We start from the raw sequence: 24,916 nt of genomic DNA on the forward strand, positions 1-24,916 counted from the left end.
TTAAGGACAATATAATTTAACTTTACCCATGGAAGCCTTTTCTGTAAAAATGATTTGAAGTAAATACAGTGAGGTGAAGGTAGCTTTTAGAAAATGAGGGGTGTACATTTTTATGAAAACAAGTGTAAAATAAACAAGACAAAAATTATACAGTTTCTAAAATCTGTGGCTCATAATCAGGTTGATTTTAGTTTTAAAGTTGTGCAAATTTTTGTCACCTTTAAAAATGTTACACATCTGTGTGCTTTTTGCCTTTGGACCTGTTGGCAAAAATGTACTCGCTGGGGATCTCGGGAACTGGTGGAACTAGACATCGTTTGACTAGGAATGGAAGTCAGGGGCTACGGAGAGAGGTCATTTACTTTTGAAATTTCATTTTAATAGTACAGAGTACATGTATATACGGATTCCTGCGCACTTGTTGTAAAGGTCAGAAGGGAGAAGGGTGAACACAGCTGGCTGTGAAATAGTTTAAAAGTTCATTTAGTGAGTAGCACCAGCACACGCAAACCGCTCATCACAGGAAGAAGTTTGCTTCCTGCTGCTGGTGTCTTCTACAGCGAGGGCAGCGGGTGTTTGGGCTGCATTTTATGACATTTCTTTTTGTGTTAACGTTAGAACATTGAAGTTGCATGAGTCACCTCCCAGCTCCAAGAGAAACTTGGTTTTTCTGAATGGCTGGTGTTCAGGACACGGGATTTGCTATCGGCTGAATGAGCTGTGCTGATTGTGTAGGAGACTTTGTAACCTGGGTGTGGGCGGTGAGGGGGAATCTCAGGGTCCAGGCCCTCAGTGACCCCGACGCTCCTTGCTGGTCGTATGCTGTTTGCGCACACCTCCTGTTGGAACGTGAAAGTCTCCATTATAAAGGAGATGATGTTATGTGTTTGGAATGTAAATGTAAAAATCTCATAATTTAAAAAACCATGAGGAAACTTCTGGGCTTTGTTAGAAATGGGGAATTTTTTAAAAAAATCGTATTTCTATAATTTTTAAACAAAAGAATATAATTCCTTTATTTGGCAAGGAAAAGGCCAAGTTATTTCATATTCAAATTACCTTGAAGTTACAAAATAATCTGCTGGCCTTATTTTCCCTCACTTATTTTAAATTACTTTGCATTTTTTAAATTAGGGCAGAATGTACTACAGGAGTTCTTAGCCAAAGTTGTAATCCTAAGAAATGCTCCTAGAATCGAGTCTTTCTGTGGGTTAGAGCTGGAAGGGGCCCTGGAGTGCATCTGGCCGTTCTTACTAGGGGTGAGAACCCCTGCACGGGGGTTAGGAAGACCTGTTCAGGCCGTCCTCGCTCCTCTGTGCTCTTTATCAAAGGGCCTGCTCGAGTCTCAAAAGCTCCCCTTTTTCAGAGAGAACTTTGTATGTTTATATTATTTACTGCGCGATGCAGTAACATAAACAGAGCTGGAAGACAGCAAGTCACCCTGTAGGCGGGGCAAGTGCCTTATGCTGAGGTGGGTGCAGAAGTGGCCGCCCCCAGCTTGGTGCACCTGATATCACCCCCTGCCTCACGGAATCCTGGAACCACACTGGTGAATGGGTCTGAAACCAAATGCTTTCCTCTAGGTGGACAGTGGTCACAACGCTAATTAAATATTTAGTTGCACAGAATTTCATTTCCTCACAGAAATGTGGTGATGTTACCAGTCAGGCAGTTTGGGGGAGCACATTCTCCAAGAATCTTTGTTTTTACAACTTGATTGATTGCCTGTTAATACTGAGATCTCAGATGAGCTCAGGAATTTGAGGGAGGGTAGCTTAGAGGCTGTGGCCAGAAGTATGTACAGGCTGTTTGAAAGTTATTTATTATCCATTTTTGCATTTATGCTCCATCTGTTTTCAGGAGAGACTTAGTGGTGGCCCACTGTTAAAGCACACGCTGCTCTGCACTGCTGTGTGGTGCGTGACTGAACCACCAGCTTAAAACAAAATTCTCTTCATTCAGCAAATACTTATCGTGCCACACTGAATCCACTAGGTGGTCACAGATCTTTTTTTTTTTTAATAAATTTATTTCTTTCTTTTTGGCTGCGTTGGGTCTTCGTTGCTGTGTGCAGGGTTTCTCTAGCTGTGGCAAACGGGGGCTACTCTTCCTTGAGCGGGCTTCTCATTGTGGTGGCTTCTCTTGTTGCGGAGCATGGGCTCTAGGCATGAGGGCTTCAGTAGTTGTGGCACATAGGCTCAGTAGTTGTGGCTTGCAGGCTCAGTAGTTGTGGTACACGGGCTTAGTTGCTCCACGGCGTGTGGGATCTTCCTGGATAAGGGCTCGAACCCATGTCCCCTGCATTGGCAGGCAGATTCTTAACCACTGCGCCACCAGGGAAGCCCTCACAGATCTTTTTGTTTGCTGTTACTAATATGTCTGAATTATTTGCTGCTCTGAGTTTGTGAGTAGCACAGCTGGACAGATTTCCACCAGATGGCCGTGTGACGAGCACCTTATTTAGTTTGCCTGGCTGCTCGGTCCTGGGAGCCCGGCCGTTGGCCCCATAGACCTGGGTGAGCCCAGGACTGCAGGTCTGGTCCAGGGCCACTTTGTGCGTAGGATTGCCCGTGTCTCTAGCTGTCTCGACCAGGTGTCGGTGCAGTCTAGAGGGATTGGACACAACTCCCTGAAAGGATCAGAATAAAATCATTAACCTCGGGACTTCTCTGGTGGCGCAGTGGTTAAGAATCCGCCTGCCAATGCAGGGGAGACGGGGTTCGAGCCCTCGCCCTGGAAGATCCCACATGCTAGGGAGCAACTAAGCCCACGTGACACAACTACTGAACCTGCACTCTGGAGCCCGCAGACCACAACTACTGAACCTGTGTGCCTAGAGCCCGTGCTCCGCAACAAGAGAAGCCACCACAATGAGAAGCCCACACACCGCAACGAAGAGTAGCCCCTGCTTGCTGCAACTAGAGAAAGCCCGCGTGCAGCAGTGAAGACCCAATGCAGCCAAAAATAAAATAAAACAAATAAATTTATATATATAAAAAAAAATCGTTAACCTCTCTCAGCAAAACTCTTATCATTATATATAATTTGTGTTTTATATTCATATCTTAGGTATTAAATATTCAAAACCAACCCAGTTCTTCTGAAGAAAAGATTAGACACCATTTCTAGAATCATTCTTGCATAGGTACTGTACATTGTCTGTTTGAAAGTAGGGAAAATGTTTATTTGATACTTTTGCTGTTTTGCTGCTTGTTCTAAAAAAAATACATATATAGGGCTTCCCTGGTGGCGCAGTGGTTGGGAGTCCGCCTGCCAATGCAGGGGACGCAGGTTCGTGCCCCGGTCCGGGAAGATCTCACATGCCGCGGAGCGGCTGGGCCCGTGAGCCATGGCCGCTGAGCCTGCGCGTCCGGAGCCTGTGCTCTGCAACGGGAGAGGCCACAACAGTGAGAGGCCCGCGTACCGCAAAAAAAAAAAAAAAAAATCTTTTGTATTTGTTTCTTCTTTGAAGCCTATTGCATAACCTAGAATCATCTTTGCTTAATTTAAGACATTTAGGAAGGGTATTTTTCAATGGGTGGAAATAACAATATGCTGATCTTATTTTGTTGGATATCGTCTCATCTCTGCAACAAAATCATGTCAGAACTGTGTGTGCCCTTGGTGTAGCATCTCGGCCTCAGCCCGGATCTGTGTGGAAAAGACCTTCGTCAGAAACGTGCCTGAAGCTGGTTCCCGGAAGGCTGGAGGGGAGCTGTGTTATCTCTAGAGTGTGTCACTTGCTGAGATGCGGCTGAACTCCACTTGACCGGCGCGTAGAGAGGCTGCATTCAGTCAGGTCAAGGGGCAGTAGCTGAGATTGTAAAAACCTTTGGTCATCTTTGTTTTACATTCTAACAAAGCATGAAGTCATAACCGGAACCGTAATAGACACTCCGAAGATTGCAATTATGTTGGAAATGTCATTCCTTCAAGGGAGGCGGGACAGGACAGGCACACCCCTGGGTTCTGTCCCTCCCTGAACGCTGACGCACTTGCCTGCGGTCATCAGACACAGCTTGACAAGCTGCCATTTGGGGTCACTTGTCCCTGTCACTTGGGGTGGCCTGGCCATCGGGATTCCTCAGGCCTCCTGGGTGATTGCTGAGCTGGACGGTCACCAGAGCCCCTGCTGAGCTTTAAGTGTAAAATATAGATTTCCCAGACAGACAGTCAGAACTGGGGAGGCAGTGGAGCCCGGGAATTGTTTTGTCTTTAAAGCTGCAGACTTTGTTCAGATTTTTCCTGCTACAGGCCTTTTCTGTTGGAGGATCCAGCCTGGATTTGCGTGTAGTTGGTCACATCTGTCATCTTCCAGTCACTGACCGCCCTCAGTCTTCCCTTTTGTGACATAAACTGCTGAGGTGAGTGCTGGTCAGTTACTCTGTGGAGCTCCCCTCAGCTGGAGTTTGTCTGTGGTGTCTCCTGATTAGATGGAGGCCGTGTGTTTGTGGCAGGAACAGCACAGCGGTGACGTGCTCTTGTCAGTGAGTCATGAGGGGTCCCTGGTGTTGGTTCTCTTGTTACTGGGGAGTTTCCCTACTTAATATTAAGGCGGCGTCTGCCAGATTTCTCTCCTGTGAAGTTACTTTTTCCTTTGGCAAGGAGTTTATATCTTGGGGAAGATAACTTGAGAACATACAAAGACCTTGTTTCTCTTCAAAGTTTCATCGTCTATTTTTAACATCCTGTGTCTGCCACAGGTACTGTAGTGTTCTAACAGTGGTCTTTTATTTCCCTCATTCTTTATTCATTGGAATTCATCTTTGAGAGGAATCTGTCCCTTCTCCCTACTTTTTTGATTTATATCAGTGTGGCCTCAAGAATATTCTGTAGGTTATAATCTGTCCTTATTTTGTTGCTCAGATTGTTCTGGGCACGCTTTCACATTGGCTTCTGTGTTCCTTTAAAATGCCCCTAATCCTTTGATTTTGAGCACCGGATTCCTACTTTCTGGCACCATGAGATGTCCCAGCCCTGGGACCTTTTACTGGAGGATGGTATTTATTTATTTATTTAAAAAGTTTTTTTGGCCATGCCATGTGGCATGTGGGATCTTAGTTCCCCGACCAGGGACTGAACCCAGGCCCCCTACAGTGAGTGGAAGCACGGAGCCTTAACCACTGGACCGCCAGGGAGGTCCCTGGAGGATGGTATTTAGAAACTAGGATCTGGGCTCTAGGTGTGCATGCTGCTTCTCGATTGATTGATTCTCGATCGTGGCAGAGGGAGTAGGGATATTAAACACGTGTTCTAGCCCAGGTGTAAGCACGCCTGTACTTGTCCATCCGTCCATGGAGACTTCCGATGCCTGTCCAACACCACAGGGTTCATGTTAGCCTTCCTTCTAGGAAATTGTATTTTTAGAAGCTTCCCAGGTGTTGGGATTACTCAGACTTGGGGATACGAATCTGGACCCAAAGGCTCTTGTGGCTTTGAGTACTCGCTACTGACGGACAGTCTCCGACTCGGTGAATCATCGTTTTCCATTCTGGCTTAGTCGTCACTTCTTCTGACACTGAAAAGAATTACTTATTTATTTTTAAAATTTTATTTATTTTTATATTTGGCTGTTTTGGGTCTTCATTGCTGCGTGCAGGTTTTCTCTGGTTGCATCCAGCGGGGGCTACTCTTTGTTGGCGGTGCACAAGCTGCTCGTTGCGGTGGCTTCTCTTGTTGTGGAGCCCGGGCTGTAGGCGTGCGGCTTCAGTAGTTGAAGCACGCGGGCTCAGTAGCTGTGGCTCGTGGGCTCAGTAGTTGTGGCACACAGGCTTAGTTGCTCTGCGGCATGTGGAATCCTCCTGGACCAGGGCTCGAACCCGTGTCCCCTGCATTGGCAGGCAGATTCTTGACCACTGTGCCACCAGGGAAGTCTTGAAAAGAATTTTTATGTCCCTCTTAGCCCTTGTAACTAAGGGATCTCAGCCTCCTAGGAGTAAAAGTCCCCAGGTCTTTGTAGTGGAGTAGAAACCCATCCATTTTCATGGCTAGCATTCTTACAAAACTTTTTCAGAGAAACTGAGCACACCTGAGGGGGAATGTTTAGTGGTTTGAATGCAGAGGAAGTCCATGTGTATATTAATAAACACACAGTCCATGCAAACAAGTGACACACCAGTTGCCCTAAATTTCACTAAAACCAAATTTATCTTAATCCTTGCTTTTCTTTTTGATAAGGCAGTATGCATTTTTTTTTTTTTTTTTTTCCTGAAGTGTAGCTTGCTTTCGAAAGCAGGTATTTTCTCTTATCAGACATCAAGAGGATAAGCCCTTCAGCCTGGTTGTTGAGGATGTTTGGTTTGTGAACTTTAGACCTCCATGTGCTTGTCAGGTTAGCAGCTGTGAAGTTAGTTAAAGTAGTTGCAGCGAGTGGCCTTCAAATCCTTCTGGATCGTTCATCTGGCTTGTTTCTACCTGAGCTTAACCAGGTACCATGTGATGCAAGTGGAGAGCCTTTCAACCCAGGGAATTAACACATTGGGACAAGTTGAAAATTTGAACTTAATTTATCTGTGATATTAACCAAGGTTCTTTGAGGGCATGAGAGGGAGATGGATTAAGTTTAACTTGTCTTTCTGTAGACCTGCAAACTCCAAGAATATGTCCATTTGTTGCCATCTCACAGCTGTAATTTCAATTGCAAAAGAGTCCTGATGTCAATTCCTGACTTCTAGGTCAGTGAGTAAATGGAAAGAACTTCAAATAAAGTCGTATGTTTCAAAGGAAATTGTATCCTACCAATGTCTGGACTAAAGTGATAGTTATCACTGAAAATACTACATATGTATGGTTTATATAGAAACTTGCTAAGATTGTGTGCCTTTCATGTGTGAAAGTGAGCCAATCAGATTTCCTGTTTTATTTTCAGTTGCTTATTAGTTATCAGTGATCACCACCAAAATAGGTTAGCCACAAGTTCTTATCCAAGAAAGTTTAGGATGAGAACATGTTCCTTAAAACATACATTTATGATCATAATGTAATCACATCTTGAAGGCTACTCCTAATGAAAAGTGTTAACATTTTTCGTGTGTGGTAGCATGCGGCAGAATCGTGGCCTTCTAAAAGCACTTATGAAATTCCTCCTCATTCGTAGCCCTGAAAATTACAAAAACTTGGCATTGGTGTGTTTAGGAGCTTGTGGCCCCAGGATACAGAAAGAGCCCGGGCGTTTGAGGCAGACATATCTGAGCTTTTGTTTGTGCTTGTCACTGTGTAACCGCCTGACTCCTGGTATGCTGCCTGTTTTCTCTGAGCCCCAGTTTTCTTGCTTGTTCAGTGCATCTAAGCTAACATTACCTCACCTAACCGGGAGGATTCAGTGAGATGAGGTGTGTACAATGGCGTTTACCCCATCACTGCCCCACGGAAGAGTACTGAATTGTAGCTTAGGTTACATGTGGTTTCTCAAGGCTGCACGTAGTTTCAAATGTTAGAACGTGAGTAAATGAAGAGTTTGAATTGTCACCAGTATAAGTGGACCTATTTTAAGAAACTCGCATATATGAAAATCCAAGCTCATAAAACAGTTAGGGCTTCCCTGGTGGCGCAGTGGTTGAGAGTCCGCCTGCCGATGCAGGGGACACGGGTTCGTGCCGCGCTCCGGGAAGATCCCACATGCCGCAGAGCGGCCGGAGCCTGTGCTCCGCAACGGGAGAAGCCACAACAGTGAGAGGCCCGCGTACCGCAAAAAAAAAAAAAAAAAAAAAAAAAAACAGTTAAATTATTACCATTTTGTACAATGATTTAAGGAGGGATTTATCTTAATAGCAAACTCCTCTGAGTGCACTGAAGACATCTTTAAAACAATACTACTCCTAAGTATTTACCCAAATGAAGTGAAGCTGTGTTCACACCAAAGCCTGTACACAGGTATTTTTAGTAGCTTCATTTGTAGTCTCCCCAAACTGGAAACAACCCAGGTGTCTATCAACTGGTGAATGGATAAACAAACTTTGGGACATCCATACAGTGGGATACTACTTAACAACACCAAGGAACAAATTGCTGATACCTGCAAGAATATTGGTTAATCTCAAACGCGTGATGCTAAGTGAAAGATGCCATATTCCAAAGGGTACGTACTCTGGCTCCATTGATAAGGCATTCTGGAAAGGGCAAGACTATCGGGACAGAGAACAGGTCAGTGGTTGGCTTGGGATGAGGAAAAAGGATAGACTACAAAAGGGCATAGGGGCATTTGGGGCGGCAGTCTAGTTCTGTGTCTTGATTATCTTGATGTTGGTGATTGTTACGTGGTTGCATGGTTAAAACTATGAAAGGGTTAATTTTACTCCATGTAAAGTACACCTCATTTTTAAAAATCTGTCTTGGTAAGTTCAAGGTACCGCTATTTGAAATCTTAAAATTGCATTTCGTAGCAGAGTTGGCTTGAACATTTAGCTAGTTTTTTATGTGCTGATAGGTATAACCATTACACAAAGGTTGACTAATGTCTTTCATGATTAATTATAAAGAGTCTTAAACTCAGTACAATTTCTTAATGATTTTCCTTCCACGTTTCTCTCTCGTCCCTGGTGAGGTTAAACGTTCCCTGTAACATTCTGATCTGTCACCTCAGGTACAGGTGGATTAGAACTGGGCATATTCTACACCATGACAAGAAGAGCTAAGAACTAAATTGCCAAAAGCTTCGTTACTCTGCCGTTTGGGGACTGAAGGGAGAAGCGGTGAAGAGCAATGCAGGGATGAGAACCATTGAGCTTCATAGAGCTGACTCCGGGTTCGGAGCAGATTTGGTCATGGGAGTGATGTGAGGGCTGAGGAAAGTCCTCGGGGCTTCCTCCTCGTGTGCTGCTTGCCACACATTTTGTTCTGCGTAGTGACATCTGAAGGTAGGCGTCAGATTGCGCATTTAGCTCCCCTTGCTCTGTTACAGTTCTGTTGAAGAAAATGAACGTCCAGGTACATTGCTGAGCTTTAGGAAAATGAAACCATTGCGACCAGCCTTTTAGTGTGAAGGCTGTGCCTTGTGGTGTTGGGCGTTTGCCTGTGAGTAGACTGGCTGGTAGAAAACGATGACCTGAGTGTGTCCTGTGTCATCTGTTTTTCGTGACCATCTTGCCCCGGCCCCTGACTTCCCCCCAGGCCCGGGCTCATCCGCCACAGCGGCTGCGGGCTGCTCAGTGCTCTGCACAGCAACCTGCACGGATGTCCTTTGTTCTCACAGGGATATTTTTAGATTTACCCATCGGAGGCGGGTGTCATTCTTAACTGTCACCCACGTAGACTAGATTTATCCAGGTTTTTTTTGTGAGATCTTCAGGAGCATCTGGAGAAAAGCATTAAGTTCTGAATATCTGAGCATTGATATCGGAACGTCGGGTTGGCCTCCACTGTTGGCATTTTTTAAAAATATATATGTACATTACATACATATACATTTAAAAATACATACACAGTCTCTTCATCTGCCTCTGACTTCTCTCATTAGGTTACAGTGCAGCACATAGTGTGTGCTCCTCCTCCTTGCTGCTCTGTTCACCAGACCTCGCAGTCATTGCTCCATCCATTCCTTGATCCAGAAATGTTCCTTAAGGACTTTCTCCTGCAAGGCACCGTGCCAGGCTCTGGGGCGACGGTGAAGCGGCGACACTTCTCCTTCCTTGGTCAGAACTGAGGGTCTGGAGGTGGGATGGACAGTGACCACGTGGTGGACCATGCTGTGTGGGGAGGGTGGGCACCCTGGGCCCACCCAGCCCTGCGCTGCCTCCTGCTTTCTTCCTGACCGTCCTTGCCCATCTCTTTCTGACCTTCTTTTCCATTGTGCTCTGGGTGTTCACAGTCTGTTGTGGACAGGCTTTATTTGTTCCCATCTCCTTCTCATCCCAGAAGCCGGAAACATCCTTGCTCCTCAAATAAAATATTAGATTGACAGCCAAAGTCGTTGATGGATGGAGAAGAAAACGGGTGTTGGATTTTGAAGGGTTGTCTTGAAAGTTATTGGACCAGGGACTGTGGTGGAGGGCGGGGAATTGATGGTTTTTGAAGATGAAATAGGTGACACTTACGTTCTTCCTTTCGTTGTATCTGTTGAAAACCTGGAGCAAATAGTTGATAAAACTTAGGCCTCACCTCAGGAAAGAACATACATTGCTGTGGTGGCAAAGTGTCTTCCCTGTGTTGAACATTACTCAGCCCGAGATAATTGCTCATCTACTTTGTAGATAGTGTGGTGAGCTCATAGAGAAGTGAGCCCATTGAGCAGCAGTCCAGATGCCAGCTCAGGAAGAGTTCCAGAGCTCCCGTCTTCCCCGCACCCAAGGCTTTAAGCCTTTGCAGAGTCCTTTTTACCAGAGTGATTTTGGCAGCAGCAAGAATAGGTATGGAATTTTATCACAGGGGCTCTTTTACGTGGAGCTCTGCTTCCCTAATCTGGCTCATCTTCATAATCAATTATTAAACTTTTTCTTTTTTTTTCTTTTTTTGCGGTCCTCGGGCCTCTCACTGTTGTGGCCTCTCCTGTTGGGGAGCATAGGCTCCGGACGCGCAGGCTCAGCGGCCATGGCTCACGGGCCCAGCCGCTCCGTGGCATGTGGGATCTTCCCGGACCGGGGCAAGAACCCGCGTCCCCTGCATCGGCAGGCGGACCCTCATCCACTGCGCCACCAGGGAAGCCCTCAACTTTTTTTAAAATTCAAGAAAATTTGCGTTTTTAAAAACTGTTCAGGATGATTTTCATGTACGAAAAATTTTGAACCAGTATAGTAAGTAAAATTCTTGAAGTTCAGCCTTACTGGGAAGTTCCCCACCAAATCTGCCCTTTTTGCTTCCCTAAGTTGATTTCTTCACTCATTTAAACACTATTTGCTGAATCCCAGCTAGGTGCCAAATGTGTTTCTAGCTCCACCTAGAACTTGTGGCTTGATCCTGACTGTCCTCTCCCTTCCCTCCCAGAACAGCCCTGCTGCCTCAGTCCCCTCTCTGCCTCTTCTGCTCTTGGAGCTGTGCTGTCTCTTGCTGGAATTGGTTGTAAGAGCTTCTGAGGTGGTCTCTGCCTCTAGCCTCCTCTTCCCCAGTTCGTCCTCCCCACTCCCTTGCCTCTGCCTGCTCCTGGCTGCTTGCCCAGATGCCCTGAGGGTGAGTCCAAGGCCTTGCGTCATCTCACCTTTGCCTCAGGCTCCACATACCCTCCCCAGTCCCTGTCCTCCAGGAACCTCCTTTGTTTGGCCTGATAAACCCTGCCATTTTTGCCCCTAGAACAAATACATGTTTGTTCTGTTCATTTCATACAAGTATGTTCTGCTTCCTGAAGCCTTTCTTGACTCTCCCATGCAGGTTTTCTTCTCCCTTTGTCTAGTCTTCCTAAGTCACCAAAATAGCGTGATCACAAGGTATTATGTAAATTAAGACAGTATTTATGCCTCTTTCTCTTGTTAGGCCCAGGACTTCTGAGGGAAAGAGGGCAGAGTTTTATATCGTAGGGACTTACTGTGGTGCCTGGCAAGAAGCAGGTACTCAGTTTTGCTTGACTCTTAAGAAAATCGTCCCAGACACAGCCTGGGATGATGGCTGTTTTGATAGGTGGATTACACATCCTCTGTTGTGTTTTCCTTGCAGGAGTCGCGCAGTCCTGCGTGATTGTTTCTAACTTCAGTCAGCAGAGGTATTGCTTTGAGGGGCCTTTCCTGGATAAGGCTTTCACAGCCCTCCTTTTCCATCCCGACAGGAAGGCCATGTGGAGAACTGCCGGGGGACCCTGGCTGTTGGTCTGTGGACTCGTGCACGGGGCCTTGTGGTCTGGGGATGGCGGAGCCCCCTGCCCTGCGGGGCCCTGACCCCGTGCTCTGGACAGGACACTGGGGGCAGTGCATGTGGGTGCACAGCCAGCGGCGTTTCTCAGGGACCTGGGGCTCCAGAAGGTCCGAGGGGCTCACGGACCGTCTGTTTGTGGGGCCCTGAGCCGGAGGACCTCCCCTCGTTGAGGGCGAGGGACATTCCTGGTGCTGCTGTTTCCTGCTCTGATTTTATAAAGCAAGAATTAAAGGCAACTACTATAAAATAAGAAAAATTAAACACATTGGCATTCTGCTCTGATGGTGAAAGAGACAAAACAAAACGGAGAGGTGTTGCCTTGAGTCTCTGCGGGAACCTGTCCCCAGGGCGTCTCCTGGGCCCTGGGACGTGTCTTGACTGAGTTAAGCCCCCAGGGGACAGGCAAGTCCCCTGGGCCCCTGCCCTCCCGGGGTGCAGCCGGGAGAAGCTGCACCTTCAGGGAAGTGACTGCAGATCTTGCGGTGGGGGGGTGGGGGGGGGAGGCAGGCATATGAAATGTCGAGACTCCCTTTGAAGGTCAAGTGAGGTATGTTTGAGAAAGTTCTTGAAAGATAAGTGCTACTCAAATGCAGAATGTAAGCGTGGTTGCCTGGAGCATAGGTGGGAGCCAGATGGTACGAGGTCACGGTATGCTAGTGTTTGTTTCCTGAAGTTTCTAGAAGGTTCTGTTCCCTCGTAGCACATTCTGTCTGTGAGCGGACAGTTGGAATGTTGAGGGCAAGTTCTTTGATAAAAGCTGTTCTTCTCTGTCCCTTGTGAGCTCTCAGGACATCCACTTTGTGGGGGTCCAGCAGCGGGTGGTGGCCAACCCTGCAGGGAGGCAGGAGGGTGGGTGTGGCTTTTTTGGACCCTGTAATCACTTCACATTTGTGTGGCCAACCAAGTAGCATTATGTGAAAATAATGCTCCTGTTACTGAAAGCAGCAAGATATCTGGGGATATCAAGGCTTTTATCATCATTGCTTAGAACATTTCTGTCACTTAGAGATGCAGTTAAGGACATAGGCTCCAGTATCAGACTTGAGTTTGAATATCGGCTTTACCACTAAGTGCAGCGACCTTGGACAATTCTGAGCCTCCCTTCCCTCCTGTAAATGGGAATATTGATACCAAAGTCCTGGGTGGTTCTGAAGATTATATGAGATAATGTACAGGTTAACACAGCACTTGACATGTGATGGACGTGTAACAGCTGTAGTTGTGTTTGTTAGTGGTAGTAACTAGTAGTACCAGCTAACTAGTAGTACCCAGCATTAAGAAGGTAAACTTAAAGCTTACGAAACAGACTTTGATTATATATAAGCGTGGTTAACAATGTATCCATTTTTGTATTGATAACAATTTAGAAATCATAATATTTTAATAGCTACCTATGTCTCTGTGGTTACTCTTCCCTAGTAAAAGTGATTTTTGATTGAACATGTCACCTTTAAATGGTTTGGGGGCAGTTTTTATCGGAGGGGGTTTTATTTGAACCCACTTACTGACGCATTCCATTTATAAATCTCTACTGCATATCACGATGATTGACTTTAGTTTCTCTGATGCTCAGGAAAAGCTGCTAAGCAAACCTTTAAACCTTTGGTAAATAATTGAATCTTGAAAGCTGCCCATCTATTCCAGATACTAGTGTATGTTTACTTTAAAATGTTTGATAAGAAAAGTCTGATCGTGGGCACCACTGAATTTCATGCATGAAGGACTGTTTGGTCTGTTGGCTTTTGTGTGTGAAGGGCCATTTGGGCTCTAATAAGTATTTTAGTCGGTTACTGTCTACTGGTTCTTTCCGTTGTCAGTCTAGTGATCTGTAAGTGCCTCCCTGTCTTGGGAGCTCCCAGCACGTTAGCCGGCTCGTGTGCATTGTGCTCTCAGCATGGAAGCCTGGCCCCAGACACACACTGTGCACTGAGTGGATTGGGCATTGGTCGGGCCTGTCTGTGCCACAGTGTCTAGTTTGCGATCTTCCATTTAAAGGAAGTCAGTTCTCTAGTTTGTCATAAAAGTGAAAGTAAACCCAGTCATTTCAGCTATTTTAAGGACTAAGAACGCTTATCTCAGAATAGATGACACCCAGTTGGGTTGTACAGTAAACTCTTCGGTGTGTGGTGCTGTCCTTTAGAAGAGGGTGGTGCATATGCAGTGGGATTTCTGGTGGACCTAGTAACCAGGGCTGTCTGTCTGGTATTGGGATAAGCCTCCTCATGAAAGGGGTGAGTCTCTGTCTACTGGAAGTATCCCAGAATTGAAAAGCAGTGTAGCATATGATGCTTAAGAAGATACTTGTCTTCAGCAGCTCAGGCTGCTGTAACAAAATACCACAGACTGGGTGGTTTAAACAACAAGGATTTATTTCTCACAGTTTTGGAGGTGGGGAAGACCAAGATCAAGGTACTGGCCAATTCAGTTCCCAGTGAGGGCCCTCTCCCTGGCTTGCAGACAGCCGCCTTCTCACTGTGTCCCCACATGGTGAGGACCATGCTCTTGTCTCCTCATCTCTTTATTTTATTTTATTATTATTATTTTTTTGCGGTACGCGGGCCTCTCACTGTTGTGGCCTCTCCCGTTGCGGAGCACAGGCTCCGGATGCGTAGGCTCAGCGGCCATGGCTCACGGGCCCAGCCGCTCCACGGCATGTGGGATCTTCCCGGACCGGGGCACGAACCCATGTCCCCCACATCGGCAGGCGGACTCTCAACCACTGCGCCACCAGGGAAGCCCCTCCCCCTCTCTTTATTAAGGGCATCGATCTCCTCATGCGGCCCCACCCTCATGATCTTGTCTAAGCCTAATTACCTCCCAGACATCCCACCTCCAAATACTGTCACACGAGGGGTTAGGGCTTCAGCATAGGAATTTGGGGGGGGGGTGCACACTCAGTCCATAACAATACTTCACCTTTCCAAGCCTCAGTTTCATTATCTTTAAACATATACCTGTGACCACCTATAAAGTGGTCCTGAGATGATAGTGCATGTATAAGCTTGAGAATTTGGTACATAGTGAGGTCTCAAAAAATTGTGATGATTGTTAACTACCGTATTTCAGAGATGTGATAAAAGTGTTTTTGGTATTTGTTGAAAGACAGGACTGGATAACTTTTTCCAGTTCGGAGAATCAGTAAGTGCATTTTAATATTTTCCTTTGTGCCTTTGAGCCTGGGGACAGGGATGCGGCTCTGTGGGCATCCTTCAGGCACACGTTGCTCCTTCTGTGTGTGCATGTTTACATTAGTTGCTGTCTTTGTCTTGTTTCTGAATTTTCATGTGTCTTCTGTCACTCTGTTCTTGAATTCATTTCCCCCTCTTGTTTTCCTCATCATTCACTCATCATAAAACGTGACGAATAGTTTACGATGTATATAATTTTGCTGTATTTTTAAATCTTTATTTCAAAAGCCAGTGTCTTCAGTGGGGGTGTCCCCCACATGTGAGTGGGTTACTTCATCCTCTGTCTTTTCTGCCCCTGTTCAGAGTCCCGCTTCCCTAGGTGTTGATGGGGACAGACTGGTGTCAGGGGCCTGACTCTTTTCTCACTGGGCTCTGTCGTGGCTCCTGCTGGGCTGGGCGTGTAGAAGTAAAGAGTTAGGTGCAAGATTTGGCTTAAAGAGGAAGCTGTTTACCCAGCTCTTTCCCCAGCCTGGATGGGGTGCCCCTCGTCCCCGCTGTGGAGGCACCAGGCCTCCCTTTACTTTGTTTTCCCAGCCTTCGTGATATGAACAGGGTTGTTTTATATCTGCTGAGAGAAAACCAGTGATGTGACAGCCTGTGTTTTTCTACATTTAGCAACTGGCATCTACACAATAGACTTTCTTGTATAGCGGCATATCCTTTGACCATGGTAATTAAAATCATCTCGAATAGATGTAGTTACACTTAATTATGGATTCTGTCCTCTAATTGATGTAAGCTTATGACACATTTAGTTTATAAGACTGTTGTTTATGGCTGAATGTAGATGCTTAAGTTATCATTTTTCAGTTTCTTTTAAGAAAAGCCCTATATAATTTGTTAGGAATTTTTTTTTTAGATTTGTAACAAAACTCATTTTAAAATTGCTGCCATCATCAGTCAAGCATAATACAAAGATTGATTACGTGGGTGCTGTTTGCTATGACAGGCAAAAAGGGTGTTGTGAACACATGTTACTTACAGAATATAAAAATTCTGATGGACTGTTCTAGGTTGCTGAAAAATACTAAAAGAGTGAAAAGATGAACTACTTAGGACTAAATTTCATTTCACTTCTGTTTTTGGAGACATTCTTAACATATAAAAATTGTACACCGTGACCCCAAAAATAAGGAACAAAAAGATGTTTATTCCCTTTTCCTCTAAGTTAGTTGTAGTGCTCTTTTATAAAACAAAATTTAATTTTCCGCATCATTAGCCATTAGGTAAATGCAAATTAAAACCAGTATCACTGCATACCTGTCATCACGGCTATAATAAAAAGTAGTGACAATGCCAAGTGCTGGCCAGGGATGCAGAGACACTGTATCTCTCAGACATTGCTGGCCGGAGTGGAGAATGGTACAGCAACTCTGGTGGCAGTGTCTTTAAAAACTAAGCATGCGATTCCCATTCAGCCCAGCAGTCACATTCCTGGGCATTTTACCCTAGTCAACTGAAAACTTATTTTCACACAAAAACCTGTACGTGAATGCTTATCGCAGTTTTCTTTGTGATAGCCAAAAAATCTGAAATAGCTCAACTGTTCCTCACAAGTGAATGGTTAAACTATGGTGTATCCACACCATGAACTACTAGGCATCAATAAAGGGGAACAAACTGTTGATACATGCACCAACCTGGATGAATCTCCATAGAAATATGAGTGGGAAAAGGCAGTCCCAAAAGGCTAGATACTGTGTGATTCCATTTGTATAACCTCCTTAAAAATGGCAAAAATCTCAGAAATGAAGAACAGATTAGTGGTTGCCAGGGATTAAGGGGGGAGGGCAGACAGAAGGCAAGTAGGTGTGTGTGTGACTATAAAAGGCCAATAGGACAGGTCTTTGTGGCGATGGAAATGTTCTGAATCTTAACTGAATCAGAGTTGATACCCAATTGAGCTACTGCACTAGAATTTTGCCAGATGTTACCATTGGGGGAAACTGGGTAAAGTATACGTGGGATCTCTTTGTATTATTAGTTACAACTACATGTATGTGAATCCACAATTATCACAATACAAGGTTAATTTTTAGAATATGAGATGTAATGCGAATATTCTGATAAAACACTCCTGCACGTTTCTTTTTTATTCTCTTTTGTTGATGGTTCGTTTGACCATTCATCCCATGAATATTTAAGAAATCATTATTGCGCGCTTGATACGTGCTTAATTTGGCCTTACTATAGAGTTCAAATCAGTTATTGTAGACCTGAAATCATACCAGCTTGTAGCTGTTTTAGAATTTGCCTCATAAAGGACGCCTGCCGCTGTATCCTGCTGTTTATTGGTACGTTTTGCAGCTGGTTTACATCCTCAAAGCCAGCTCCGTCTGTAAGTGCGTTTTGGAGCCTTGGTAGCATTAGCTTTAAAATATTCAAAACGTTTTCCAGGGTAAAGTTATTGTGGCTCTGCTCCATGGCATTAAACTGATGGGCCTTGATTACTGGGTATAAGAGCAGGAAATCCGGGCACTGCCCGTGGGTGCTGGCTCTCCTGTGAAGAGCAGTGGGTTTTTCTGCAGCAGGGGTGCTGGCAGGTCCCTGGGTTGTCCCGTGGATGGCATTCTTCTAGTTCAGCTTTGGACTTAACTGACAGCGTAGAATGTGCCCTCTGGGGACTTTTCTGAGCATGTAACTTTGAACTCCAGGTAGCTCAAAGGCTTTTGATCTGGGTTTAGAAAGACAGCCGTGCTTATGGTGAATACCCTGCAGAATAGGCTGTCGGGTCTCTGGTTGGGTGGAAGTCGGCTTCCGGATGAGCAGAGCTGTGGGGGGTCTCTGGTTCCATCTGCATCCCTCCTGTCCTCAGGAGAATGAGTTGTGCTCAGTTGTGCTTTAACACTCTGCCAGGAGAGCCAGTGTCTAATGAGAGAACTGTGGTCGTATGGATAAATTTGACAGCCCTACGACTAAAGTGTGGCTATTTTTTCCTAACGAATGAAGAGCTGGGGGCACAGCCCCCCATCGTGTGGCCAGATGAAACGTGTGGTGGCCCTGCGCCCCGGTTGGGTACCCTTGCCGCCTTTTTGACCCTTTCTGGAGGACCCTTTACAGTCTGGTGACCCTGATTTGAATAGTGCATTGCAGTTAAGGTCCAAGATTAAAACCCTTTTCTGTGCTTTGAACTTTGTGGGACGTGAATATATGTTCTAGTGAGTTGTGTTGAAGCACTGAAGGGATTTTCCTTCAAAGTACTGTTATAAGTTAGTTAGACCCGGCCTAGCTCACCAGTTTGTTTGTTAATCTAGCGTGTCTCTGAACCATAGTCGATTAATTCCGTAGAAAACCCATCTCTCACTTACCTTCCAACAGGAGCTGCGTGATTTCAGGTTCCTCTTGGGGGTGATGGGGTGATCTTCAGTCACTTCTCTGCTTAGCTGCTTGGTCGGAGTGGATGCACTTTCCCCAGGTCCCCAGTTGTCTTGGGCAGGAGGGCCGTGTGGCAGTCGGGGCTCTTTGGGGGTCTCTGTGGGTTCTGAACTTTGCGGGGAACGCCTAGTGGCAGCAGGCCCGATCTGCGATGCTGGAAAGGGAAAGGGGACTTCTGCATGCCCGGCTGGGCTGCCTGTCAGCAGCAAGGCGGACGGACGGTGTGGGGCTGCCGACACGTGGAAGTGTGAAGCGGGCGCATCAGCCTGAGTCGCAGGGGCCCAGCGTGTGCAGGGCTAATCACAGTCTGGAGTACGGACGAGCCATGTAGTTTTAGGCCCTGCGGTCTTTTCTCTGTCGCTGTCATTAGACCCACAAACTCAGCGTTAACATCTCATCCGCTTTTTTTTCTTGTCTTTTATAGTCTCAAACCATGAATTACGTGGGGCAGCTGGCCGGGCAGGTGATTGTCACTGTGAAGGAGCTCTACAAGGGCATTAACCAGGCCACACTGTCCGGCTGCATCGATGTCGTGGTGGTGCGGCAGCAGGACGGCTCCTACCAGTGCTCGCCCTTCCACGTGCGCTTCGGGAAGCTGGGCGTCCTGCGGTCCAAAGAGAAAGTGGTGAGTGCGGGCCTCCTGTCCTCCAGGAGGATGAGACGCCGGGGGTGGGGGTGGGGCAGAGTAAACCGTTCCTGTGAGCTCTCGGGACCTCTGTGTGTGTGTTTCTGTTTTGAAAACCCATATGCTTTTGAAGACAGCGGTATGGGAAGTCCGTCTTTAGTACTGTTTTTGAAGTTGCTTCTAAATTCAAAAAGCCCTATTACAGGAAGTCTAGGGGGAAAAAGAGGTGAACATCATCTTAATAATCCTATATGTTGCAACTCAGAAAATCAAAACAGAAACTAGAATTGTAAATGGGGAAATCAGGTGTATTTAGAAAAAGTTCCTCTACCTTTTACAGCACTTTAAAATATTTAATGTAATGCCTTCAGACCAGTTGTGAATGGAATGGATAGGCATGCTCAAGAGTACCTGTGTCTAAATGAAATACATTAATGCCAAATTTGTGCGTTTATTTTGACAAAGCTGTAAAATCTTACTTGTAATCTAAAGTTTATTGTAAACACCAGGACTTTTTCCCAAATCTGACTGAAATGAAAATCCACAGGCTTTTATTTATTTCAGGGAAGATTCTTTCAGAAAGAAGGTATTTGTGTTGGGTTTTTTTTTACATCCTCTTTCCTTCAGGTTATGGAGCACTTGGAAAGTCTGTTAGTATACCTGATCTGATATCAATCATGTTAGAAAAAGCTGAGCTAACAGTAAACTTCGCGGGTACATAGTAGTATTTTTCTTTCTACTCCTGTCCCACAGTATCTACTTAAGCAGCATAAGGAGATGTTGTCAGGATTTTCAAGCGCAGTGAAAGAATCCACACCGTTTTGTAGCACAGAAGTATGTGTTAGAGGACCATTGTCCTAAGTTGAAAACATCTGTTTTCAGATTTCAGCTAATAACATAGCTGATCCTATTCTTTTTTTTTTTTTTTTTTTTGGCTGCGTTGGGCCTTCGGTGCTGTGCGCGCGCTTTCTCTAGTTGCAGCGAGCGGGGGCTATTTTTCGTTGCAGTGTGCAGGCTTCTCATTGCGATGGCTTCTCTTACTGCAGAGCACAGACTCTAGGTGCGCAGGCTTCAGTAGTTGTGGCGCGCAGGTTTCAGTAGTTGTGGCGCGCAGGCTCTAGAGCGCAGACTCAGTAGTTCTGGCGCACGGGCTTAGTTGCTCCACGGCATGTGGGATCTTCCCAGACCAGCGCTCGAACCTGTGTCCCCTGCATTGGCAGGCGGATTCTTAACCACCAGGCCACCAGGGAAGTCCTTGATCTTATTCTTTAAAATAGACATTTCCCTCTATTTTAATTGAACTTATGTTATTTTGAAAGTGACTGGAGAGCCATGTTTCAGGGTGGCAGGGCTTGTGTGGTCTGGCCTCTGTTCAGAGTCACTTCGGAAACCAAAAGCAGTGGTGATGTACTGAGTGAGTTGGAAACTTTCCATTGCAAAACAGTGTTCAGCCACAATTTAGCTTCTCCAGAAGTTTTTCTTTCTTCTGGTAACACTAACCTGTAGTACTTTAGACCGTATCTGCTTTGGAAGCATCAGCAACAAACTGTTTATGCACTGAAACGTCCCATTAATTGTGCCAGGATCTATTTGTAAAATGGCTTACAAGCCTTCCCCACCCCGCCGCCCCTTTCCCATCTATGATCTGGGTTTTTGATCAGCAGATTGGATAAGTCTTCTGGCCTTCAAACTGGAACCCGCAGGCTGATGTATATAAGCATTTGTGCATCTGTAAATGCGACTGGGCAGATAAGAGCTCTCTTTCTGCATGCTGTATGCTTCTAATTAAGAAAGTAGACAGTTGCTGTATGAGGCTACGCAAATCATTGTGCTCAATATCTTGTCAAACCCTTAACTTTTAGTAGAAGTCTATCCAGTGAGACCCAGGAAAAGAGAAAAGTTCTTTCCCTTGGTAGCCCAGAGACCCAGAGGATATATTTGGGAGGAAATTCGGCTATTTGAACCAAAGCGTAGCATTCCTGTGACAGTAAAACCAAAACCATGTCTGCCCTGAGACACTCTGGCAGTTTGGATGAACTGTTGGTGTTATTTTAGGTCATTCTGGATTAGGGAAAGCTGTCCATTGACTTTAAATTAAGAACCCAGTTTTCAAATATGGGGACACCTATGAAGTGGACTCGAAATCATAACCACCTTAAAACCTCTGGTTAGAAAGATGCAATATAATAATTTTCCCACTGCCATTGCTATGTTCTTGTTTGATAGAACACAGTACTCCCTGTATATTTCATAACTCAGCAGTTGAATTTCAGAAGATAAACCTGCACTTGATATTTTTAGATACTAATTTTGTTGATTTAACACAACTGATGATTTAATTACTTATCAAAGTTAAATAACCCAGTGTATTAGGACAGTTTCCATTGTGGATGACAGAAATCCACCTCACACTAGCTTAGGCAGAAAAGGAATTAAATTGGCTTGTGGAAGTAAAGTACGCGGGTGTTTGAACGAGTCAGGGCTTTACTTAGAGCCTCTGAAGGTGTTGACAGGACCGTCTCCCCTCACCTCTCAGCTCTGCTTCCTTTTGTGTCTGTCTGTCTCATGCAAGATGGCTGCCAGTATCTTCAGGCTGACTTCCACTGACTTCCCAGAGGGAAGACAGCGTCTCCTGCCTACAGAAGGACCAGTGTTAGCCGCCCTGTCAGCCTGGGGTCGCGTGTCTCGGGAACTAGTCACCGTAGGTGGGGGTGGAATATATTGACTGGCCTGGCTTGGGCAGCAGCCCCACTGCCACTCTCTGCAGCTGCACCGGAAATAGATGGCCTGGAATAGAGGAGACTAGATCCCCAAAGGAGACCAGAGACATTCTTACCCAAAGGATGGCCTGCCAAGACGAGTGTCTGCTACAGCCAGCATTTCTCAAAATCAGTTCTGTTTCAACATCTGTCACATATGTTGAGCAAGATTAAGGCACAGTGTAGGAAGTATGACTATATGGAAATGAGTGTTTTAGAAACCAGTTTACCAGAAGTAGTAACATCAAAATGAGTGTCCTCTTTACAGTCGTCACCTCGGGAAGCATTTATTCCAGCTTGGTGCCATCTCAGAATATTTTTAGTGTTTTTCCTTTGCGACCTAAAGAACTCATGGCATACACATTCCTTTAAGTATGCTCCGTATTGGCACAATTTGATATTAGGTTTAATTTTTGGAGAGAACCAAGCTCCGTTGAGAGTCAAATCAAGAGACTAAAGTAGTCGTATTAAGAAATGTCGTATTTGATCCCTAAAAATACGGGCTATAAATATAAACCAAAGGGTTAACTTTTCTAAAATAGTTTTAAAACAGACTTTGAATTTGCATCCTAAAGAAGCGTCATTCCGTTTTCCCAGCTACATTAGATAAATGGGTAACCTGCAGAGGTGAAAATTTTGAAGGACGATATTAGTTTGAATCTTTTATTTTTTATTAAAGATAAAATAACTTTAAATATTTCATTTGTACTGTTTAACTTTAAAATTTTATATAACAGCAAGTCAATGAACATGGCTATTTAAATTATTTTATATGTCTAACTTCTAGTTGAAAAAATGTAATTAAGTCATCCTGAGAAACTTGAAATCTGGCATTACAGAGTGAATTTAGTTTTTCCCTATCTTCTTGCCTATAGTCCAGAAAAAAAAATTTTTTCATTACTTTTTCTGTTCCCACATAACTTTTTCAGTTAGAAACATTCTTCCTATGATTGTGGAAGAAGCTGCTATTATTACAGCTGCTTTAGAAACCTTAGATGATGCGAGATGCTATGTGACTTCAACTAGTTTATTATGAAGAAAAAGCTTAAACACTTATCTGAAAGCGTGTTTTTCTTCAGCCTGGGAATTTCTGGCAGTACGTTGTTTTAGAAGAGTTAGGAGTTCATGCCATACGCAACTTTTTTAGCAGTAAATGTTCCCAGTAATAGAAAGCGCTACGAAGGCTGGCTGGAATGTGAGTTAGGGTTAGTGTTTGTCCTATGGAAACTGCTTCATGCAGCCCTTTCTTTTAAAAAGTAGAAGAAAAATGAGTTTTTTGTAAAATAATCATTTTATTAACATTTCTGAAATTACATAGGGATTTTTTAGTATAGGATTTTAAACTTATTTTGTATTCAATTCTTAGTTGCCTGTTTTTCTGATTTCCTTTTATAGTGTTATCCTTTTTTTTTTACAGCTTTATTTTATAATTAACACACAATAAACTGCACATATTCAAAGGATATATTTGGTAAGTTTAAACATGTGTGTGCACCCATGAACCCATCACCACCATCAAGATACGGAGTGTTTCGTTGTCCTGTCTTCTTAGTCTCCTCCACTCCGTGACAGTTCCTCAGTCTTTGTTTTTTATGATTTTCACATTTTTTTAGCTTATGTTAATTTTAGATGTACAGACAAATTGCAAATGCAGTTTTAAAAGTTTCCATAATCCTTCACCCAACCTCTTCCCCTAATGTTCACGTTTCACAAAACCATAGTTACAATGATCAGAACCGGGAAATTAACATCAGTATAAACCATTAGGAAAAGACCTTATTACGATTTCACCAGTTTTTCCACTACTATCTTCTGTTTCGGGATCCCGTGTTGCTCTCACCCTATCTTCTCTGGCATATGACCTTGACTTCTGTCAAGGTCTTTCCATACAACCTTGACTTCTGAAGAGTACAGCACAGTTACAGTGTAGATTGTCCCCCAGTGTGAATTTGTCTGGTGTTTTCTCCTTTTGGTGAGAATAACGCCGTGCGGGGGTGTGCCCTTCCTGGTGCCTCCGCTGAGGAGCCCCGCCCTGCTGCTGTCTCCTTCCTGGTGATGTTAACTCTGATCACTTGCTGAATGGTGTCTGCGAGGTTTCTTGGCTGTGAGTTTACCTGTGGGAAGAAGCGTTGAGACTGTGCGCATACCCTGTTTCTTGTCGTGCTTCCACCATGAATTTTAGCTTTTACACGGTGGACTTTGCAGCGGCTATTGCTGTGGTGTTTCCCGAATGGTGACTTTCTATTTCCATTCTTCCTGCTCCAATTATTAATTGAAACTGTACTTTGTCAAAGAGCTTTTCTTCTCTTATCTACTTAATTATTCAGTTATTTAATTAGATCAGTATGGACTCACGGATATTAATTTTGCCCTGTGGGTTATAGTCATTATTTCTGTAGTTGCTGAGATTGTCCCAGATTTGGCTGTTGGATGCCCCCTCCAGTTGAGTCCTTTCGAAACGCTCCCATCATGTTTTGAGCACTTCCTTACTCTCTGGCACCATAAGATACTCCAGGAGACTCTACTTTCCCTGCCTCGGCCCCAGAATTATTTTTATTTCTCCAAGGAGCCTTGGTTCCTGTTACTGGAGAACAGTATCTGGAAACAAAGACGTGATCACTGGATGTGCTCATTAGCCTGAGGTATAATCGCTTGTAGGCCCTCTCAGCCCCCAGAGCTAGAAAGTCCATGTATGTATATACATACACGTGCCCACACCTGCGTCTGCGTCCGTCTGAAAATCGGGAGTTCACAGTGATTCCTCCCTCTCCAGCCGATCGCCACAGGGTTCTTCCTCGTCTCCATATTTGTAGCTTCTTTCTCTGACGGTGAGAAACATGCTTCTCATTATCTACAGTATATTCACGTATTTGTTCAGTACTAGAATACACATAAAGTAGTTTCAGAATTGCTGACCCATGTCTGTGATTAAAAAAAAATTACTAACTACAGTACAATATTTGTTTATAGTTCTTTTTGTCTTCGGACTTAGAATTCTGTAGTCAACATACCGTTTTTCAAAGTTACTTAGTTTTCTTCTTCTTCCCTTCAGTGTGGTTATGTTATTCATACGTAGAATTTTCAAAACAAGCCTTGACAGCATATGTCAACTAATATTTTTTAATATGATGTTACTTATTCCGTGGCTCCTGGGAAGATGGAGCTGCCTTCCATGATTGGACGTGAACCAGGGC

General features: G+C 44.7%; 1 protein-coding gene across 6 annotated transcripts in view; it reads left to right on the forward strand.

Moving 5' to 3' along the window:
* Positions 1-24,916, forward strand: part of LPIN2 (lipin 2) — an 84,861-nt gene that overhangs the window by 26,368 nt on the left and 33,577 nt on the right. For all 6 annotated transcript variants that reach the window (XM_019920783.3, XM_019920785.3, XM_019920782.3 and 3 more), the window contains one exon: positions 18,763-18,963. In XM_019920783.3, coding sequence (XP_019776342.1) covers positions 18,772-18,963 — 192 coding nt within the window. In that variant the 5' untranslated portion in view covers positions 18,763-18,771. Of the gene's footprint in view, positions 1-18,762; positions 18,964-24,916 lie in introns of those variants that run through there.

This window comes from Tursiops truncatus, chromosome 13 (assembly GCF_011762595.2).
Source record: "Tursiops truncatus isolate mTurTru1 chromosome 13, mTurTru1.mat.Y, whole genome shotgun sequence".
Taxonomy (NCBI): Eukaryota; Metazoa; Chordata; class Mammalia; order Artiodactyla; family Delphinidae; genus Tursiops; species Tursiops truncatus.